Genomic DNA, 18,883 nt, shown 5'->3' with positions numbered 1-18,883 from the left:
CTACCATGGCCTCAAAATAAATCAGGTTGAGCAGTCTTTGACTCCTTGTGCTACTCCAACATTTGATTAGAGTCAAATTGAGACTTCTTCAAACACCTATTTATGACATATTTGCAAGTTAAGAACTGAAAGATTGAGCAATGGACTAATATGGATTTATAACTAACCTGCTACTTAGAGAAACATTTCCAAGAACACAAATGAAGATGGACACGAACAAAAATCCCAACAAATCAAAAAGCTCCATAGTCAATTTTCAGGTGCTTTGCTGATAGCCCTACTACTACTACTACTCCTACTCCTACTCCTCACCATTTCCCTCTCTCCTGGTTTTTGCCAATAAAGATGAGAATTGGTGGCCCATTTCAATCTGTCTTGCCCACCAACTCGCGCCACGTGTCCCATGACGCGAGCCACCTTCGCCGCTACGTTAGCCTCGACGTCCCTGACGCACCGCACGCTAGAACCGAAGCTCCGGCGCCACGTGTACGGCCTCAAGCGACCCTTCAGGCCTTGTGATCGTGCAACCCACTTTCCATCTCTCTCTCTCCTTTCCACACTAAAACACAACCCCAAACAAAACAAAACAAAACTAAACCAAAGTGCTCACTGTGTTACATAGATCTCTCCCACGATCTCCATTTACACTCGCCGGCGCGTTTTCCGGTGATTCTTACGCCTGGAAGTTCATCAGTTCCTACTTACAGATCCCCTGCGATCGCCGCCGAGAGCTTCTGCTTCAGGTTCGCATTAAGCAACGTTGTTTCGATTCGTTACACAGTGTGAACTAGTTAACAGTATCTTCACTTTGATACATGAGATGGTTTGGGTTCTGAGAAATCGAGAAGTGAACAAGTAAAGAAGTGATCTTTTTTGCTAATATAATTAAATTTTGGATCTTTTTGTTTTGTTTTCGTTTTCGTGCTTTACTCATTTACACTTGGATGCATGGTTGCATTGAGTTTATCTCTGTGGTTTTCGATTATGAGGGTTCAAATTTGACATTAATGTACTACATTTTCTCGGTTGTCAAAGAGATCATGATGATATGTTTATGGTGAATGTTTGTATAATGTTTGTTATCGGTTTGCAGGTGACATCAATGTGCATTGTTGGTGGAAAGATATTTGCATTGGAGTGTGTTGAGAGTAGAGTAATCGGAGTGCTGGACCGGATAAGTAAGTGTGATAGCTTTTTCAGCGGTGAGGAGTTTGAAGTGAAGCAACAAGAATGGTATGTTTTGCTTTTGCTTTCACTGCATGCATCATTTAGCACTAAAAAATAATGACATTGTGTGTATCTTGAAATTTTGGGCTCTGATGTTAGGAACTTAGGATGTGTATGGAAATGTTTTAATTTGTGCATTTACTTCTGTTTACTATATGTCTGCTGATGCATTTCAGTCAGTTGTGATTAGTATTGAAATCTTTGTGATGAAAGCTCTTAGTGAAAGTATAATGTAGTGCACTCATAGCAAAAATCAGCAAGCAGTGGGGCATTTTGTATAATTATTATCTTAGTTTTAATGAACAGTAGTTATAACTGGTTAAGACATTTGGGTATACTCAAACTGAGTTATTTACACATTGACTTTAGTTTGGTAATTTACTCAACTGGGATATGAAACTTCCTTATATCTGTAAAAAGGCTAAAGATCTGGTGAAGACATGTTATTGAAATGTCATTTGTAACAGTCTTTTCAGAATCAGGGCTTTTGGATGGCAAAGGGTACCAGTGGTGTTAATGATGGTGAGAGGCTTTATGATAATTCTTCTACAACTGAGCCCAAGCGTTCTCATCAATGGTTCATGGATGGTCCTGTGGTAGAGTCATTCCCCAATAAGAGACAAGCTCTTGAAGTTCCAAGCACCAATCTATTTTCAGGCTTGTTAAATGCAAATGTTTCTCCATGGGGAAATGTTCCCAGTTTTCAGTCGTTCTCTGGCCAGTTCACTGAAAGGTTATTTGATTCTGAAGCAGACAGAGCGGTGAATTTTGAGGACAGAAACATGTCATCAGTTGGCTCAGAAAAATTGAGAAAAGTTAATGAGGATCTATTTGGGAATGATTCCTCATTTGGTTTATCTATGTCTCATTCACTGGAAGATCCTAGATTGAGTCCTAACTATGGTGGTTTTAGAAAAGTCAAAGTTAGTGAGGTCAAGGACTGTGAGAATGTCACGCGTGTTTCTGCCAGACATGCTTATAATCAGGGAGATAACGATGCCATGTTGGCACCTCATGTTTACAAGACGGATGACAACTCAGGATCAATGGGTGTCTCTTATAAGAAAGAGGATGAGAACTTCATATCTATGAGTGATTCCTATAACAGGGCAGATAACAATTTCAGATCAATGGGACAACCCTTTACTAAAGGGGATGAGTACATTGGAATTGGTCAGACATACAAGGAGAATAACAATACTCTACTGACGGGTCGAACACTGAACAAGGGTGACAGTACTATCATCTCGATCGGTGAAACCTACAACAAGGCAGATGAAAGCACCATTTCAACCAGTCATATATATAATAAAGGGGAAGACATATCAATGGGTCATGACTATAGTAAGGTCAACAATAGTATGTTGTCAATTGGTCACTCTTACAATAAGGGAGAGAGTACTATCATATCCTTTGGCGGGTGTGATGATGATGATGATGATGTAAATACCTCAACACTTTCTGGTTATGAACTTCTTATGGGTCAACCTTTTCCAAAAACTGAAGCTATGAATGAGACAGACTTTGGCAAATTAAAAGCTGGTGCATTTGTAAATCAACCTCATATAGTTTCTGGAGCTGGAACCGTTTCCAGAAAGAAAGATGACCAGAAGACGTCTAAGAAGGCTCCTTCAAACAACTTCCCTTCAAATGTGCGGAGTTTGCTATCAACTGGTATGCTGGATGGAGTTCCTGTGAAGTATATTGCCTGGTCCCGGGAGGTAAATTCTAGTTCTCATGCATTCACATTTCAGATTACATCATCTTTGGTGACCTGTATATTTCATGTGCATGTTAGAAGGAGCTGCAGGCTGTAATTAAAGGTTCTGGTTATCTATGTGGCTGTCCATCATGTAACTTCTCTAAAGTGAGGCTTTCACCACTGCTTCTAACATGTAAAGTTCAGTGTGAGCTCAATTTGACTACTAATTGGACTCAAATTTTCTTATTAGGTAATCAATGCATATGAATTTGAGCGTCATGCTAGTTGCAAAACAAAACACCCCAATAACCATATATATTTTGAGAATGGGAAGACCATCTACGGGATTGTGCAAGAGCTCAGGAGCACCCCTCAGAGTATGCTGTTTGACGTTATTCAGACTATTACTGGTTCACAAATCAATCAGAAATCTTACCGTCTTTGGAAAGGTGAAGTTGTCTCCTTATTACTGCTGCCTTGCTTGCCCATAGATATTGGCACTCGAGCATTTGCTGCATTTCCTGTTCCTTTTCTTTTGTTCTTTCCTGATACATGATATGGATGTCTTCTTTTACTTTCCAGAATCATTTTTGGCAGCAACACGTGAACTTCAGCGTATATACGGGAAGGATGAGGTGAAACAATTGTCATGAAGCAAGCACCTCAATGTTAAGGCAGGGTCTCTTTCATTTTGTGCATACAAGTAACCTTTTTTTGGCTCTAACATGTACTCGTTGATGGTGAGTACACCACCTTCGCAAGGGCTCGGGGTTATCATGTGAATGGACAAACTATTATCATTAATCTGTATAATGTACCTTGGTATGTAACCCCTGTTGTTGGTCCTTCGATTCCTGATGCAATGGTGTAGTTTGTAGCATAACTCTTGCACAAATGAAATTTAAGAATTTTGTTACTTTCTGAAATGATGGACGACTTTCTTTATTCTTAAGGTTATTGAATTCAGTGCTGCAGTTAATCCATAAATGCTCATTATTGCTGATCATGAATTATGAGTTTGGCACTAGTATCATGGATACCAAGTCATGTAGTGTAACATAGTAATCGGTCGTACTACTCATTCAGTTTCCTTTGCAGTTTTTTTTGGGGAAATTTAGTCTCTCAGATCATGTTTATCCAACTAGACCACAACTGGGTATTTCATTATTGTTGGTTTCTTTCAGATTGTGAATGATGCTTTCTGAAAGCATTGAAGAACGTCAAAAAGTTGTATAGATATTAGATTCATTCAGTCAGGTTACGCCTCTTCTCTCGCTACAAATTCACTTGCAAGATGACGCAATTGTGATGACCTGAAGATTGGCCCTATCCTTTTCCTCTCCTACTTGTTTAGTTGTTGCTAGTTCCTCTTCTGGGGACTTCTCTTTGCTCTTACCCCAAACAACAAGATACAGGCCGATGATTATGACAAAAGCACCAAGTAACCTGTAAAAGGATCGAGTTAGCTTCCAAGTAACCTGTATACATGTTTGTTTTTGTTATAGATTCCACATCTTATAGAATTACCTTCCAAGAAACAATTGCTCTCGCAAAATGAAGGAGCTCATGACAGCAACAATAACCATGCTTAGGGGACTAAATGCTGTCACAAACACAGGGCCTCTGTGTTTCATTACCACTCCCTGAATGTAATAAGCTAGTCCTGAACAGAATATGCCCTGTACAGAGTTCATGTGTGAGTATAGGGCATTGTTATTCACACTCCGATTTAGCTTTGCACGCTAATGATTCGATATTCTTACACTGTAAACTGCTGCCAATAATTTTCCATCCCAATGTATGGCCCAAACTGCGGCGTTTCCCCTTTCCATGACTAATGCTACAGCAGTTCCTTCCAATGTGCCCATCAGGCATATCCAAGCTGAAAGGGAGAGCTCAGCAGGGTATGTTCTTAGTGTCATCGACTACAAAGGCATACCAAATGGATCAGTTATGATTAGGACCATCGATTATCAACCCCTTAACCACACAGATAGCATGCAGATATAAACTTATGACATAATCACCTGCAGAATCATGAAACAAGCCCAGCAGAAGCAACCAGCTGTGATCATTAGGGCACCCTTAATTGAACTATGAATATCTACCCCATTTGTTTGCTGTTGGTTACTTGTAGTTGCTCTGGTCCAAAACAGCTTCAAAAGTGGTCCTTTTACCAGTGTCATGATCATGGCACCTGCAACTGTTGCTGCAGTTCCGAGCAGCTTACACTGGCTTCGGATGCATGTCAATTTTACTTTCTCGAGCCTGAAGACAAACATAGGCATGATAACTACCAGGGCAGAGAAATGAGAGTTGGGAGGTTTCGATCTAACATGTTGGAAGTTGGAACCAAAATTTTAATACCATGTTAAACAAGCACTAAACTTGAAAAACTTTAAACGATCAGAAAATGAGTTTATACCATTTATCAAAGCTAGCAGAAGCTTTAAGCACCTTGAAAACATGTCAGCTTTGGGTGATAATCAGCAAAAAGAAAGAGGAAAATTGAAAGACATTAAGGAATTGGGTTATTGTTTCTTTTTAAAAAATTTGTTGGTGAATAATTAGTGTGTCTTTCTTGTTCAGAAAGAAGCATGTTGATACCTAAGAATCCAAGCCATTACAAAAGTAAGGGCAGGAAGAATATTGGACATAGCTGCTGCAAAGGTTGCTGTTGTGTACTTCATTCCCAGGTAATATAAATTTTGGTCAAGCACTGGCCTGCAAGGAGATCATAGAAGAAGAAATTAAGAAAGATGATTACACATTATCTTGAACTATTGAAAGTAAGAGAAACCTTGTACAGCAAGTTAAATTCAGAAAATTACTCTAGCAAGCCGAGCACCATTATCTTGGTGAAGATTGCAAGTGTCATCTTTGGCCTTACTTTTCTGCACAACAAAATCAAACACCGGTTTAATCTCTACCGCTCTACCTGATATGTGTTTGGGTGTGTGCATAAAATTAAGAGTTCCAGTCACAGACTTGTCCAGAACCACTGCAAAAGGACCAACAACTAGAGTGGCAACTGCGTGACGGTAGACGACGAGCACATAGTTGCTCACCCCCTCGTTAAGTGCAGCCTTGCAAAGAATATCCATCCCTGCAAGCCCAAATTGCAAGAAAACAACAGCTAAGAAAGGCTTTGCAGCCTTGAATCTCTCAACCAATTCATGGCCGCTCATCTTGTACAGGAAACTAAGGCTCTTTAAAGCGTTACTTGAACTATTAAAAATGCAAACACTTCTCAAACATATATAAGGAAGCAAATGCCCTAGTGAGAATGTCTATAGCTATAACCCTTTTATAGAAGTTTGCTACTCACAAACTGTAACATCACCATTCACCAGACAATTAAGCATACATGCAAATCAGTACTTAAAATTAGAAGGAAACCACTAGCCGAAAATGCTTTTCACCAAACATTCGATTAATGAAATTAGAACTACTAAATGATCCTAATAAACCATGGTTTAAAGTCTGTTAGTGCCTCTAATTAAGTATAGCGTATCCTCTGCATGGGGTTGTTAGTGCCTTTAGGCTTTTGTTGATGTCTCCCAAAGCTGTTTTAGATAATTCCATGAACCTCTTTCCTTTTAGACTCGTGTACGCAAATCCCCCCTATCTGCACAATAATTATTAGATCAGAAAGGAGAGAAGAGTGACATATTGTTGCCCACTTGAAGCACTACTGTGCTGCTTTTGCTTTTAAAAATGACACAAAAGTATAACACATTTCATTTGAAGATTCCCCTACAAGGCCTAAACAAAGAGATCGATTCTCATATGCATATGCATTCCCAGAATTTGATTAGAGGGTTTATTCACTAATAGAATCCTATACCATAATGCATTTGTTGAATGTGACACATAACACTCAACAGCATTGCAGCAATGCTTTCCTAGTTGAATACATGTATTGATTCTGGTAAATGGAGTAAAAGCCAGTTTTGCAGTCAAAATTATGAGCACCCAATATCCACTATTAGTCTTAGGCTTTAATGGTTTGTTTCCTTGTGCTTTAAACATGATTCATCTATATAGGCACTACTTAGGTTAAATTGGATAATCAGAATCTGATCTGGAACCCATTAGAGTGATTAGATGTTAGTTTTTGGCTAAATGGCACCCACTGAAGAACTATGGGGAATACTGTGGCTGATGGTAGAATATGCAGTTTGGACTCTGGACAGCATTCTGAGCTCAAATCTTCTGCAGCTTTCTGCTTACGTTGGTCTACACTATATGAAGGAATTTAAAGATTGGGTATTAAAGATTTTTCAGAAAATTGGAAGAGATATTAATCGTCCGTGGTAGGTTCAATAATATAAGATATGAATAAATAAAAGTAATTATTAAAAAAAAAATGGGTGGTGCTATTAACACACCTATTTTTGCTATTAACACACCTCCTATATGGTGAGAACCAATCATCAATCAAATTCAAGTGACAAGTTTGTAAATAAAATAAAAATATGTGGATAGGAAAATAGATGTGGTGTGTTACTAACAAAAATAGATGTGTTAATAGCAATAACAAAAAAAATATGATACTGCAAATTCAAAAGTTCAAAAGCTTTAGAAATTAAATACAAAGGCTATTATATATCATGAGATGTTAACGTATCTCATACATAAGCTATTTCTATCATTTTAAAAACTCATTTTATTACTCTAAATCAATGTTTTAAAAGACTAAGACGCACCTGAAGCTGTGCCGGGAGAGTCTCAACAAAACGCTCGTCTTGAGGCGAAAGACGTAAACCTTATATATTAAAATATATAACCATAAGACATAAACAATATAAGAAAATAAATTTATTAACTAACAAAAATTAATCTCTATCCCATTTTTTAGTCATCATTGATAGACTTAATCTCTAATCTATATCTTTCATATTTTTCTGTTTTTTTCTAGTTAAGAGAAGAACAATCCTACTTCTACTAGGATCCTTCTACTAGATAAGGGCCGGGGTGTTATTTGAATTCTAGCTTATTGCACGAAGGGGAAGATAAAAGCAAGCGAGCTAACTAATATCCAGGTCTCCTATAAACTATAGAAAGGCTTTGTTTGGTTAATCAAGTCTCCTCGCCATTTCTAAAAAGAGAAGGAGAAGGAAGTAGCATAGAGTTGGATCCAGGCCATCTGATCGGAATGGCATTTTCAACTTTGAAGGTAAAGGTTCCTCTTTTCTCTCTCTGTTTTTTTTTTTTACTAGAAAGTAGTTTATATATCTTCCTTAGTCTCCAACTCTCCATCCTAACTGCCAAAAGAAACACGATCTCGAAGGACTTCACCTTTCAAACTACAACTACAGGAAAAAAAAACCAAAAAAAAAATTAGGCGTAAGCCTTAGACGCCTTACCATGCGCAAGGCATCAAGGTAGACTCAGTTTACTCATCGCCTCACATCTTTTGAGCCTCAAAACATTTCTTTAAATACTTCTAATAATTAAGACAATTTATCATTATAGGGATGTAACCATTTTAAGCACTAATATTACTATTTTGAATATTCATTTTACCACTTTAAGGTTATTGTTTGCGGCTTTGCACATAATACACCAACACATCGTAGAATTTCTTACATACCAACTTGTTTTTGCTGGTCTCCTAGCACAAACCTTATTCTCATTGGGGCCTTTTGCTTCACAGAACCCTTTACATTAAACTCTTTACATGCTCCTCACTATTGATTTGAGCATTAACACATTGTAAATTTTTCCCGCCCGCCCATGCTTAAACTTATGCATTTCATTTCAACACACACTTAACTTGTGCATTTTAACAAACATTTGGCTCTCCCACCCTTAAGGGAACTAGATCAGCAGTATAGCAGTAGGCGACTGCTTATAGTGCCTGGTAACATAAATTTTGACATAGATTCACCCCTACTTGAGCAGATCTAGGGTTCGTATACTTTTAACTATGCACACTCTTTGCCTACCCACATGGGGATTCTCAAACAAGTGATTTACATATTTTGTTCCAATTGAGAAAGTTGCTGGTTTAGATTTGGTGCTGCAGTTATGGATTCCACATCACAGGTTCCACCACACACTCAAAGCCTGGGGAAATCATCGTTGTCTTTGACTAGTCTTGGCAATCAAAACTTATGAATTTCATTGAAGCAAAAGTATTGCTCTCCTTCATGACACTTTTTCCTCAAAACATACACGTTACACACACGCAAGGCGCACGTAGCTAATCTATGTTGTATCTATGTGCATGAAACTCTTGCCAAACTAACGTGTGCAGAAAATCGACACAAGGAGACATGAGCAAAGCAAACAACGAATTGGTATTCGATGCATAACCTATTCGGGCAACACGGCTCCTTAACTGTGTAGGCATATATAGTTCGTGGCTTTGATAATTTCGAAAGCAATTTCATCATGATGGTATGTTTGAGGTTGCAAAATAGAGATGAGCTTGATGGCAGTGGCATCTGAGTAAGCAACAAGAACTGGGAGGAAGCACTAGACATTCATCCCCAGGTGCCAGGTGCTTGTGAGACCAGACCAGGAAACAGCTTTAATTAATCAGAATTGCCACTATGGTAACATTCAGAATCATATATTGGCAAAAGGGGAAATGACAGCAGTGGCAGTGGAGTCTGAGTAAGAGTAAGCAACCACCAACTTGAAATCTGGCTCATATCATTGCCCAAAATTAATCTCCCACTGAAGAAAAACAATAAAAGGTTCAGTGACTTCAGTCCTCCTGCAGAGTTAACACTAATATCAGATAGGAATGAGTGAGTTGTAGTCCAGTTTCAACTCATGATGCGAGTAAAATATAGCATCAACTAGGGTTTAAATAAACTTTGATCATGGCTTTTGTTGTTAAATATGCAATTTTAATATCCAATATTGGTAATGGACTTGTGGTTTGACATTTTCAGTCACCGTTTTTCCAAACACTTCCAAACCTTCAGTCCTTCACCTTAAGGGGAACAATATTACGATAAAGATTGTTCCAATTTTAGGATAAAGTACACTTGTCCCACTGCTCCTACATATTCAAATTCTGGTGCAATTTTTAACGATGATTTGACAGAATTTGGTCTCAGACCGATCGCCACGATTGGGAACATTAGAAAACTAACGCAGCAAGAATGATGTTCACCCTAGAACAAAAGCTCGTGATCTGCAGTCTCGTTCAACCGCTCACTAGCTGACTATGAGAATTTGCACAACTGTCATTAGATCAAGGCTCAGCTAGTGACCGGATGAACAAGACTGCGTGTCCTGAACGAATATGAAGTTCCCAATATCATAACAATATGAAGTACTCAACAGATGATATTGGTGGGGATCGTACCATCGATTTTTAATCAACTATAATCACCAACTTTCATCACCAACTTTAATGAAAGCAACGAGTCTCAAAACTTTCACGAATCATTTTCTCTGGGAGCAATCACTGAATCAATAATATGAGGTATTGTCCCATTTAGCTTTCTTGTATTTGTTTTTTCTTCCTTTCAATAGCTCTGGCACCATGAATTATTAGCGTAAGCTTTTGGTTAGTGGAGGGTCGATTAGCTGATTTAGCTCTATTGGGCTACACATCAGGAGCAGCCCCCACGTCCTGCAATCCTCCATATCCAGAAAGTTGATATATGATACCAGTTTCTGGACAAGAATTTTAGCCGAACAGTCAAAAGAGTACATTTATATCGTCAATACGCATTGGCGAAAGGAAAAGGAGCATCATGGCATTGCTGGGGCATAAGATTCATGCCGAACCCACCAAGCCAAAACCACAAGCAACAGTATGGCTATCGCATTACACCAGTCTTTGTGAGACAAGAAAGCATAGATGCAGACATAAGGGATAGGATTAGCCGATTAGGCGATGCAACAGCTTTAGATTTTCATAAACTTTACAAGATGATGTACCTCGTTTACAGATCAAGCAACTCCCAGTCAATCGCTATGTTACTGTAACAGTGGAGCGCATGATTCAGACTCGGTCGAGCATAAGTGGCTGATGTTAGCGACTTTATCCATCACATACATAATCTGTACAGAAAACAGTCATTTCCTGGGTTTCTCACCTCAAATTTCAGTAGATCACACACAGAGGAGCCCATGAGGGTTGAGACAGCTATTTCAAGTCTCATCCATATATAAATGACCATGGAAATAAACTTATCAGCTATTTCATGAAAATCAACTAATATATAATCGACTTCCCAAAGTATAAACTACCATTCACACCCAAATCAGTATTTATAAAATAATGATAAAGGAAACAATACAAGCACCAGTTACACAGTTGTAACAAATCAGTTTCTTTCCTAGCAGAGTGATTGCTTTGCCTTTAAAATTTACCCATCATATCAAGTTCAACCAGATTTGTTTAAGAACCACAGCAGGCTGATTTTTGGGCAGCTTGAGCAGCCCCGGCTCCCTGGTCTGGTTGGTTAATCCTGATTGTCTGAGGCTGCATAAATTCAACAAAGGTAAATTTAGCTCCATTAATATCACAAGGCATTGAACTGCATTTAATCAAACAACCAACTGAAGTTGACATGTAAAGACAAATAATTTGATAACTTCCAAATAAACATCATTTCATCTTCCATTTAAATTACAACATTGCTATCAACTGATGTTGACATGTAAAGACTAACTATTCGATAAGTTCCAAAAAAATATCATCTCATCTTCTATTTAAATTACGGCATTGCTATCAGCTGGGCTATGCCCCACCACATACTTTGATGTACCAATTGAACAACAGCCAATAAACAACAGTATCACTCTTTCTCATCTAAGAGAGGCAATTAGTGCATATCAAGGAACTCAACAAAAGAGATATAACCGACACTGTATGATGGTAACTCAAAAGGATCATATCAATGTTAATTTATAAATACACAGGAGACCAAGTTGCAATGTAGAATTCAGGCGGATTAGGCAGCAATCATACCTCAGCCTTCGAGTCAGTATCAGCAAGTCTTTGCTTAATATCCCGAGCTATTGAAAAGAAGACCTCCTCCACATTCAGATTTGTCTTTGCACTCTGTAAACACAGTATCTTCAGCAAATGCCCAAAAAGCCAACCAAGTTGTAAGGTAGAATATATCATCAGAAACTTACTGTCTCAAAGAATTTGATGCCATATTCATCAGCAAGTGCTTGACCCTTTGAAGTCGGTACAGCCTGAAAGAAGTTACTAGTCAAGACCCAATTGAAAATCACCAAGTCACTTGACTCCACAGAACAGAAACAACCACACTCAACAAAACAAATACACGGAGAAGGGATGCGGAACAAACCCTTTTGCTTTCATCCATGTCAGCCTTGTTACCAACAAGGATCTTGTTGACATTATCAGAAGCATGTTGTTCTATGTTACGAATCCAATTCCTAATGTCTGGATGCAGATAGGAAATTAGCTTATGTATGTAAGAAACAAAAGAAAGTAGTAAATAGATTCTACATGAGCAATAAAACCCTGTGTTTCGATCCTCCAAAAATATAACGAACTAACGGTGGAAAGAAATATTAAGTAATGGAAGTGATTAAGAAGTTACTGTTAAATGATGACTCATCAGTGACATCATACACGAGCAAAATACCCATGGCTCCACGATAGTAAGCTGCACAGTCAAGAGAGAATTAAGAAAGTTTTGAAATTAAAAAAAGGACATCAAGTCAGACTCCAAACACTATTGAATCTATGATATGATATAAAAAGTTAACTTGATCGTTTAACCAAGATTGTAATATCGTAAAGTTACAGCAGAAATGAGAATCATTTAAGAATTAAGACCGATTCGACAAAGTGGATGTTACTGCAAAGCTGAAAAATGGGTCTATTCTGGCAAGTAAATGAGCCCATACACAATAAAACTAAAAACTTAAACAATGGCTAGTAACCAAAAAGGATATAAGAGAGGTTTTAAGTGTAAGGTCTACACAGTTCTTCTGTGTCTGTCTCCCAACAACTGAAGCGATAACGTAACAGAGAAACCCTGGGATCATATGAGACCCACCACATCCGAGAAAGGCCATAAGCCAGCCATATGAAATTTCGCATTATAATGAGTTAGACACTTGGACTAGACAACTTCTGTAACAGAGTATTACCTTTTTATTTTTATTTTTGCGCGAGGTGTTACTGGTAGATTGATGTAGGGAAAAAACTGATCCCATCATAGAAAAGCCAAACATAGTGATACTGAAAAGGTAAAGCACTCTCAAAAAAGATGTTTACATGACCTGGCGGGACATGTTCCCCAATCTTTAACAGGAGACAGACACTAGCAAATGCTTCAGCCTGCTCTTAAAAACTCAAATTCATAATATCTACAGAGGGCCCATCCAATTTGAATTTTCAAACTATTTACACAAATCCAATTTTAGCTCGAAGATAACAGGTTTCTGTAAATTAAAAAAGCTTAAGACATGTATGGCCAATACACGCTCACAGCTGCGCATATGATCAAACTTGAATTTAAGAGAAAGGAGGGACATGCACTCCACTTTAACTAAAACACTTTAATGCAACAGAACTAACCAGTTGTAATTGTTCGAAATCGTTCTTGACCAGCAGTATCCCAAATTTGCAATTTAATTCTTTTTCCATCAAGCTCTATGGTCCTTATCTTGAAATCAATACTGTCAAACAAATGGTACCCTAGAAAGATTCAGAAGCAGTTGTAGAAGGAAGAGAAAACAACACCCCGATATCTTCATGCATAGAAAATACATACCCGATGGTTGTAATAAAACTAGTTGTAAAGGACCCATCAGAGAAACGCAGAAGAAGGCAACTCTTACCAACACCTGAAGGGTCACATAACAAAGGAGGAAAAGGAATCAACTCAATGCCAATGGCTGTAATACACACAAGCAGTTAAAGCAGCATAAGAAAAAATTCAACATGCTTTAACACAACCAACAAAGAACTCAACTTGACACCTATAACACTTGAAAGAAGGAATTCAGTAAAATGATGTTACTAGTAGCCTGATGATAGCAAGTAGAATTACGCGAACGGAATAAATGACATACTTCAATTATTTACAATACAAAAAATAAGTTCGTGGAATATATATCCAAGGATACCAAAATATACTTGTTTAACACACAATGGTGCACCCTCCTGCTCACATGTGATATGCGACAATCTTCTGCCATTTTAGTGTAAGAGTCTACCCCCCATGAAATAGCAGTTGAAATCAAACCACAATTTTATGTATTACAATGAAATGGTGTCTCAGTATGCTGGCCCCTTGGGGACTTCACAAGGGACTGTCCTCTATATAATTCACTGATTGGTGAAGTGGAAACGGCATAAGAAATTGTTCTAACTTAAAATCAGCATACAGATTTAACGCAGGTAGTATGTTTTATTAGGCTGAGTCCTAGAAACAAAGCAATTTGTTGTAGCTCAAACATAGGGTTCAAACTTTGATACTGAACAGAAGGGGATTATGCTGAAAATGCACATGACACCTGAACTAGAGTTATCACACAGAAAGAGTTGCCTACGTAAGTCAATAATCAGTAAACAGCAACCCAGCAACACTAGCTAAAAACTGCTACTACAAAAAATTGGCTCACAGAATTAAAAACGAACATTACGAAACTGTTACGCCAAGACCTAGAAAAGCAGCATTCCCCAGTTAGCTCAATACTTCAGTACTGAACAGAAGACAATTCATTCGAAAATGCGCAGGATATAAACCTGAACTACAGATAACACCACAAACTGCTACTTCTTCAAACTAATTGGAACGAAGCTTCACTTAGAATTTACTTAACTCATCTTATACCAAACCAGCAATTCTACCCCAATCACAGCTCATAACTTCCATTTTTACTTTACGCATAAAAATCACATCCAGAATTTACAGCAATCGAAACAGATTAATCAACGAGTAAGAGAACTGAAACCCTAATTAAAGCCCCAAATTCGCAAACAATACGATCCAACAATGTCAACACATGACGTATGAGTGCGTCAGATCACAAATTTCAGGGACTGGGGGCAGAAACGTAAAAACGTACCGCTGTCGCCGATGAGGAGGAGCTTAATGAGGTAATCGTAATCAGCTCGAGCTCGGGCAGGTGGTGCAGCCATGGCGACAAGAATCCCAAAGCCACCGAAATAGGAAAAATAACTGATCGCAATAAACCCTAGGAGAGAAGCGATTTCAAATAGAGGGAGGTGTAATTTAAATAAAAAATCTAAAAAGAAAAAAAAAACAGAGAGAGAAAATAAGGAAAATTGAGGAAGGAGAAATACCAGATCAGGGAGGAGGAAGAGGAGGAGAGTGAGATCTAGGAGCAGATGAGAGAAAAGAGGAGGGAAGCAGAATAGTCTCTCCTACGTCAGCACGACTCACCACCGGTCGGCCTTTCATTTTGTTTTTTTTTTTTTGGGGTTTAATAGAGAGGAAGTTGTTGGGTGTAGTTTAGTATACCGTGTGTCCGAGTTTTGATGTTATGGGAGATGAGTTTCCAACCGTAGGATTGTTATAGAGCTGCAATAGTGTGTGGCAGTGTGGATCTAAAAAGATAATAAATCAAAAGAGGTTGTAAAATTAAAAATTTCATTTATAAAGAAAAATAGAGTGGTTGTCCAGTACCATTTGATCTAACGATATGTCTCTCTTAATAAATGAGAGATTATGAGTTCCACTTAAGAAAAACAAGTTGTAACATTTGGTATAGCAGGGCAAACATTACCCGTTACGGTAAATTTGGTTGAGCAGCTTAACATGTAACATTCATATCATATCAATTTGAGGTCAACAATTTTGAGGAGTCTTTAGAAATCTAAGGTTATTGAGCGCACTTATGGATAAAATTAGGTGTAATCTAAGCATTTTTTTCGATTAGCAAACATGAACAAGGGATGATGAGATTACTTTATTTTTATAAACAACAATTTTTTTTAAAAAATGCATATGTTTAGTAAATTATATAAGTAATTTATTTTAAAATTATGGGTAATGCCAACAAATTATAGAAGTAATCTGAAAGTTAGAATTTTTTTTTCAAACACACAACAATCTCAAACTAGCCCTAAATGTGGTTAATATCTGATGCTCTCAGTTTTTGTCAGCTCTCTAACCCGCATAATAATTAAAAGTTAAGGTCATCAAATCAATTATTAAAATTCAAGGTTCAGGCGAGACCTGCTGTTCCTCTTCTCTTTTGATCTTCGGCGAGACCGAAATAGAGTTCTATGGGGAGGACCATGGTATTATCTTCGTGCACCTATGGTTGTGCAGGAATATGATGGCCTGGTTGATTTCGACTCCATTGCTATGAACTCGCTCTTCTTCTTGGTTCGAATTAAAAAGATTCCCCCAAAATTGGAGGTGCCTAAAACAATCCAAGATGCTGCTATTGTTGCTGGAGATAACCCCTTCATGAGGATCTGCCGCTTCTCAATTCTACCGGTGAAGTGCGAGTTTAGGTATCTCGCACACACTTGATCAACTGTTCATCTTTGAGAAAGTACTTAAACTTGCTCCTAGTATAGTTAAGAATGTTCTCTCTAACTATGAAAATTTGGTTGGTATGTCTTTAGCCTGTAAATTCTTGGTTCATAGTGAGGGAAGTTGTAAGCTTCAAGCTGCTAGCTCCAAGCTGATCACAGTGTAGAAGGAGAACAGAGTTGAGTCCTTGGCAAATATGGCAAACCCAAATTTCTCAAAAGGCTCATTGAAATTCACATGAACTCCTCTTGGAAAGGCATTGTCTTCGTTCTTGAAACCTTTATTGCCTCTAGCTGCTCCTAAACCAGCCCCGAAGCGCAAGTCAGTTGTCCTTAAGAAAGCTTCTCTTGATTCAGTTACAAATGATTCTGTAGAGACAAGAATTGTGCTACATGAAATTGATAGAAATGGGAACTCAGAGCAAGTGCCGAGAAGGTCACAAGTTGAAGGGCCAAAGACAGTCACCTTCACTGGTACTGCAGCTGTACCAGATATTGAAAACACTACTGGTGCGAATGCGTTTCTAAATGTCAATATGTCAAAACTCTCAATTGGAAAATCGAACTCAACTCCTACATCTAGTGGGCCAATTATGATTGAACAATCTCTAGTGAACATATCCTCTGCTAAAGCTAGCTCTAAAGAGCCAATCCTGAGCTCGAAACTTGTGATTCTCCCAAAACTGGCAGCAGTTGAAAATGTGGGAAAGGTGGAGCAAAAGAATTTGATGCTTGCGACTAGCAACTTAGTTTTAGTTGAGGAAGTGGTCCAGCGCCCTCGCTCTCCTCTAAACGAGCAATATGAAAATGTTGTGTCTATTATGGCCAGTGGGAAGAAATATAGAGCCAACATTCATTTTCCACCTAGTGTGCTAGGACTGATTCAAGGTCCAAATGGTAGTTTGATCTCGAAACCGGCTTCTCTTATAAAGCCAAAGAAGAAGAGGGGTCGCCCTATTGGATCCAAAAACAAAACACCATCTCAGAGGTCGAGTGTTGCTGGTAAGGATGTGTTGAGCATTCTCCTTGCTGACACCCTCCAAGCCCTGATCCTAAGGGCAAAGCTAAAATGTAGTGATGTTTTGGAGTTTGTTAGAGCGAGCAGATTATGGAAACTAGCTACAGGTAGATGGTATACATTATTTAGAGTACCGCAATTGAGTGCTTTGGCTCTGGTAGTGTGCTACCCTAGTATCTTTTTGTACCTAGTTTTTTCTATTCTCTGCTTCGCTCACAATAGTGGCGTTTTTTAATGTAATGGTACTATAGAACCCTTGTGGTTCATGTATGTTGATATTCTGGCCTTCGATCTTCGTTTAATAAAATAATTTCAGTTTATAAAAAAAACATCAATGATTAAAATGTTATCGTTCATCCAATCGCCGTAATAATGTCAGTGGACAATATAAATACATAATGCATCGTATATACAGTATGTGACGCATCTAGTATTAACATGGTCTCTTGCTGCATAGATCATTAGGCTGCGTCTGTGGGAGGACTACCTATTATTAGATGATTCATTGGGCATTCTCACTGGGAGTAGAGCATTTCGCAAAACATTGGATAGAACTTTAGAAATTACCTCAAGGTTGATATCAAATGGAGGGAGTTGAATAAAATTTTGGATTTTTGGCACCAATACTGAAGACTTGGATGATTGACAATATGACACTCGAACTTACAAAATTATCAAAATGATACTCATACTCAATTTTTAGTATGTCTAGTAGCTACGGTTGATTTTCGGCACATCAACGTTAATGCTGACCATTTGTGACGCATGTGAGTTAAAAAATGAGGGCACAAGAGATTTTTTTTCATTCTATCAAACCCTAAAATAAACATATTCAGAATTCAGAAAACAAAAAAACAAAAAGAAAAAAAGGTATATAATACGTTCTTAAAACTCATAATATCTGAAAATCTATCTCACAATTCAATTGAAAGAAATCTAATCAGATTCATCATTTTCGATCTAGGTTATCTAGAATTAAATCAAAGCTCAAAATTTATTTGGATTTGTATCCCCACTACTAGTTAGGTAATCTCTCCTCCCGTATTCCATCTCTAAATCTATCTTAGGCTTAGTTTGGTACAGTTTCGCATTTAAAAAATTCAGGTTTTATCTTAACTTTTAGATTTTATTGTGTTTGGTAAATTGAAGAAAAACAGTTTTTTTTTTTTTCAAAATTACAGGTCAGTGGAAGCAGATTTTAGAAGCAGTTTTAAGGTTGTTTTTAGAAGCTGTTGTTGATAAAAACACTGAAAAATAATATTTTATGTCTTGACAGCAGTTTTAAAAGTAATATTTATCAAACGGAAAATTATTTTAATTCACAGCTGATTATATTCACAATACAGCAGAAACAGTTTTTACAAAACGTCACAACAATCCCAAACAAGCCCTTAACCACTTTCAAGTGCGCCTTGAACCCAACAAACAAACAACAAGAAAATAGAACCATATAATGAATTCTCAT

The 18,883-nt window shown here is 37.8% G+C and overlaps 3 protein-coding genes across 3 annotated transcripts; 1 reads left to right on the top strand and 2 right to left on the bottom strand.

The window, feature by feature from the left end:
* The first annotated feature begins 581 nt into the window (after positions 1–581).
* On the top strand, positions 582–3,753 carry LOC101295827. The gene is made up of 6 exons (XM_004302699.1): positions 582–743; positions 1,094–1,233; positions 1,695–2,948; positions 3,026–3,094; positions 3,180–3,378; positions 3,512–3,753. The coding sequence occupies exons 2-6, from the start codon at positions 1,231–1,233 to the stop codon at positions 3,580–3,582; spliced, it is 1,596 nt and encodes a 531-aa protein (XP_004302747.1). The 5' UTR covers positions 582–743; positions 1,094–1,230; the 3' UTR covers positions 3,583–3,753.
* Positions 3,754–4,008: 255 nt separating this feature from the next.
* On the bottom strand, positions 4,009–6,300 carry LOC101296974 (auxin-induced protein 5NG4-like). Its single transcript, XM_004302702.1, has 7 exons — positions 5,918–6,300; positions 5,761–5,823; positions 5,537–5,653; positions 4,957–5,197; positions 4,693–4,854; positions 4,457–4,608; positions 4,009–4,375 (listed from the first exon to the last, which is right to left on the bottom strand). Exons 1-7 carry the CDS (start codon positions 6,115–6,117, stop codon positions 4,213–4,215), a joined length of 1,098 nt encoding a protein of 365 aa, XP_004302750.1. The 5' UTR covers positions 6,118–6,300; the 3' UTR covers positions 4,009–4,212.
* A 4,802-nt stretch (positions 6,301–11,102) lies between these two features.
* On the bottom strand, positions 11,103–15,313 carry LOC101298141 (ras-related protein RABE1a-like). The gene is made up of 9 exons (XM_004302706.1): positions 15,201–15,313; positions 14,963–15,091; positions 13,663–13,735; positions 13,467–13,567; positions 12,481–12,546; positions 12,223–12,320; positions 12,044–12,106; positions 11,874–11,966; positions 11,103–11,384 (listed from the first exon to the last, which is right to left on the bottom strand). Exons 2-9 carry the CDS (start codon positions 15,033–15,035, stop codon positions 11,301–11,303), a joined length of 651 nt encoding a protein of 216 aa, XP_004302754.1. The 5' UTR covers positions 15,036–15,091; positions 15,201–15,313; the 3' UTR covers positions 11,103–11,300.
* Between the last annotated feature and the right edge of the window lie 3,570 nt (positions 15,314–18,883).

The sequence above is a fragment of the Fragaria vesca genome, linkage group LG6, assembly GCF_000184155.1.
Source record: "Fragaria vesca subsp. vesca linkage group LG6, FraVesHawaii_1.0, whole genome shotgun sequence".
NCBI classification, from domain to species: domain Eukaryota; kingdom Viridiplantae; phylum Streptophyta; class Magnoliopsida; order Rosales; family Rosaceae; genus Fragaria; species Fragaria vesca.
Note: the sequence above shows the minus strand (reverse complement) of the source record. Positions and strands in the feature narration are given on the sequence as shown.

Coding starts and splice junctions, on each gene's coding strand:
- LOC101295827 (XM_004302699.1), top strand. Junction 2,949..3,025: donor ATATTGCCTGGTCCCGGGAG/GTAAATTCTAGT, acceptor TGTGCATGTTAG/AAGGAGCTGCAGGCTGTAAT. Junction 3,095..3,179: donor CATCATGTAACTTCTCTAAA/GTGAGGCTTTCA, acceptor TTTTCTTATTAG/GTAATCAATGCATATGAATT.
- LOC101296974 (XM_004302702.1), bottom strand. CDS start 6,117: ATGAGCGGCCATGAATTGGTTGAGAGATTCAAGGCTGCAAAGCCTTTC. Junction 5,824..5,917: donor TTTGCAGTGGTTCTGGACAA/GTCTGTGACTGG, acceptor TTTGTTGTGCAG/AAAAGTAAGGCCAAAGATGA. Junction 5,654..5,760: donor ATGGTGCTCGGCTTGCTAGA/GTAATTTTCTGA, acceptor ATCTCCTTGCAG/GCCAGTGCTTGACCAAAATT.
- LOC101298141 (XM_004302706.1), bottom strand. CDS start 15,035: ATGGCTGCACCACCTGCCCGAGCTCGAGCTGATTACGATTACCTCATT. Junction 12,547..13,466: donor ATTTCGAACAATTACAACTG/GTTAGTTCTGTT, acceptor TTGACTGTGCAG/CTTACTATCGTGGAGCCATG. Junction 11,385..11,873: donor ATACTGACTCGAAGGCTGAG/GTATGATTGCTG, acceptor GAATTTATGCAG/CCTCAGACAATCAGGATTAA.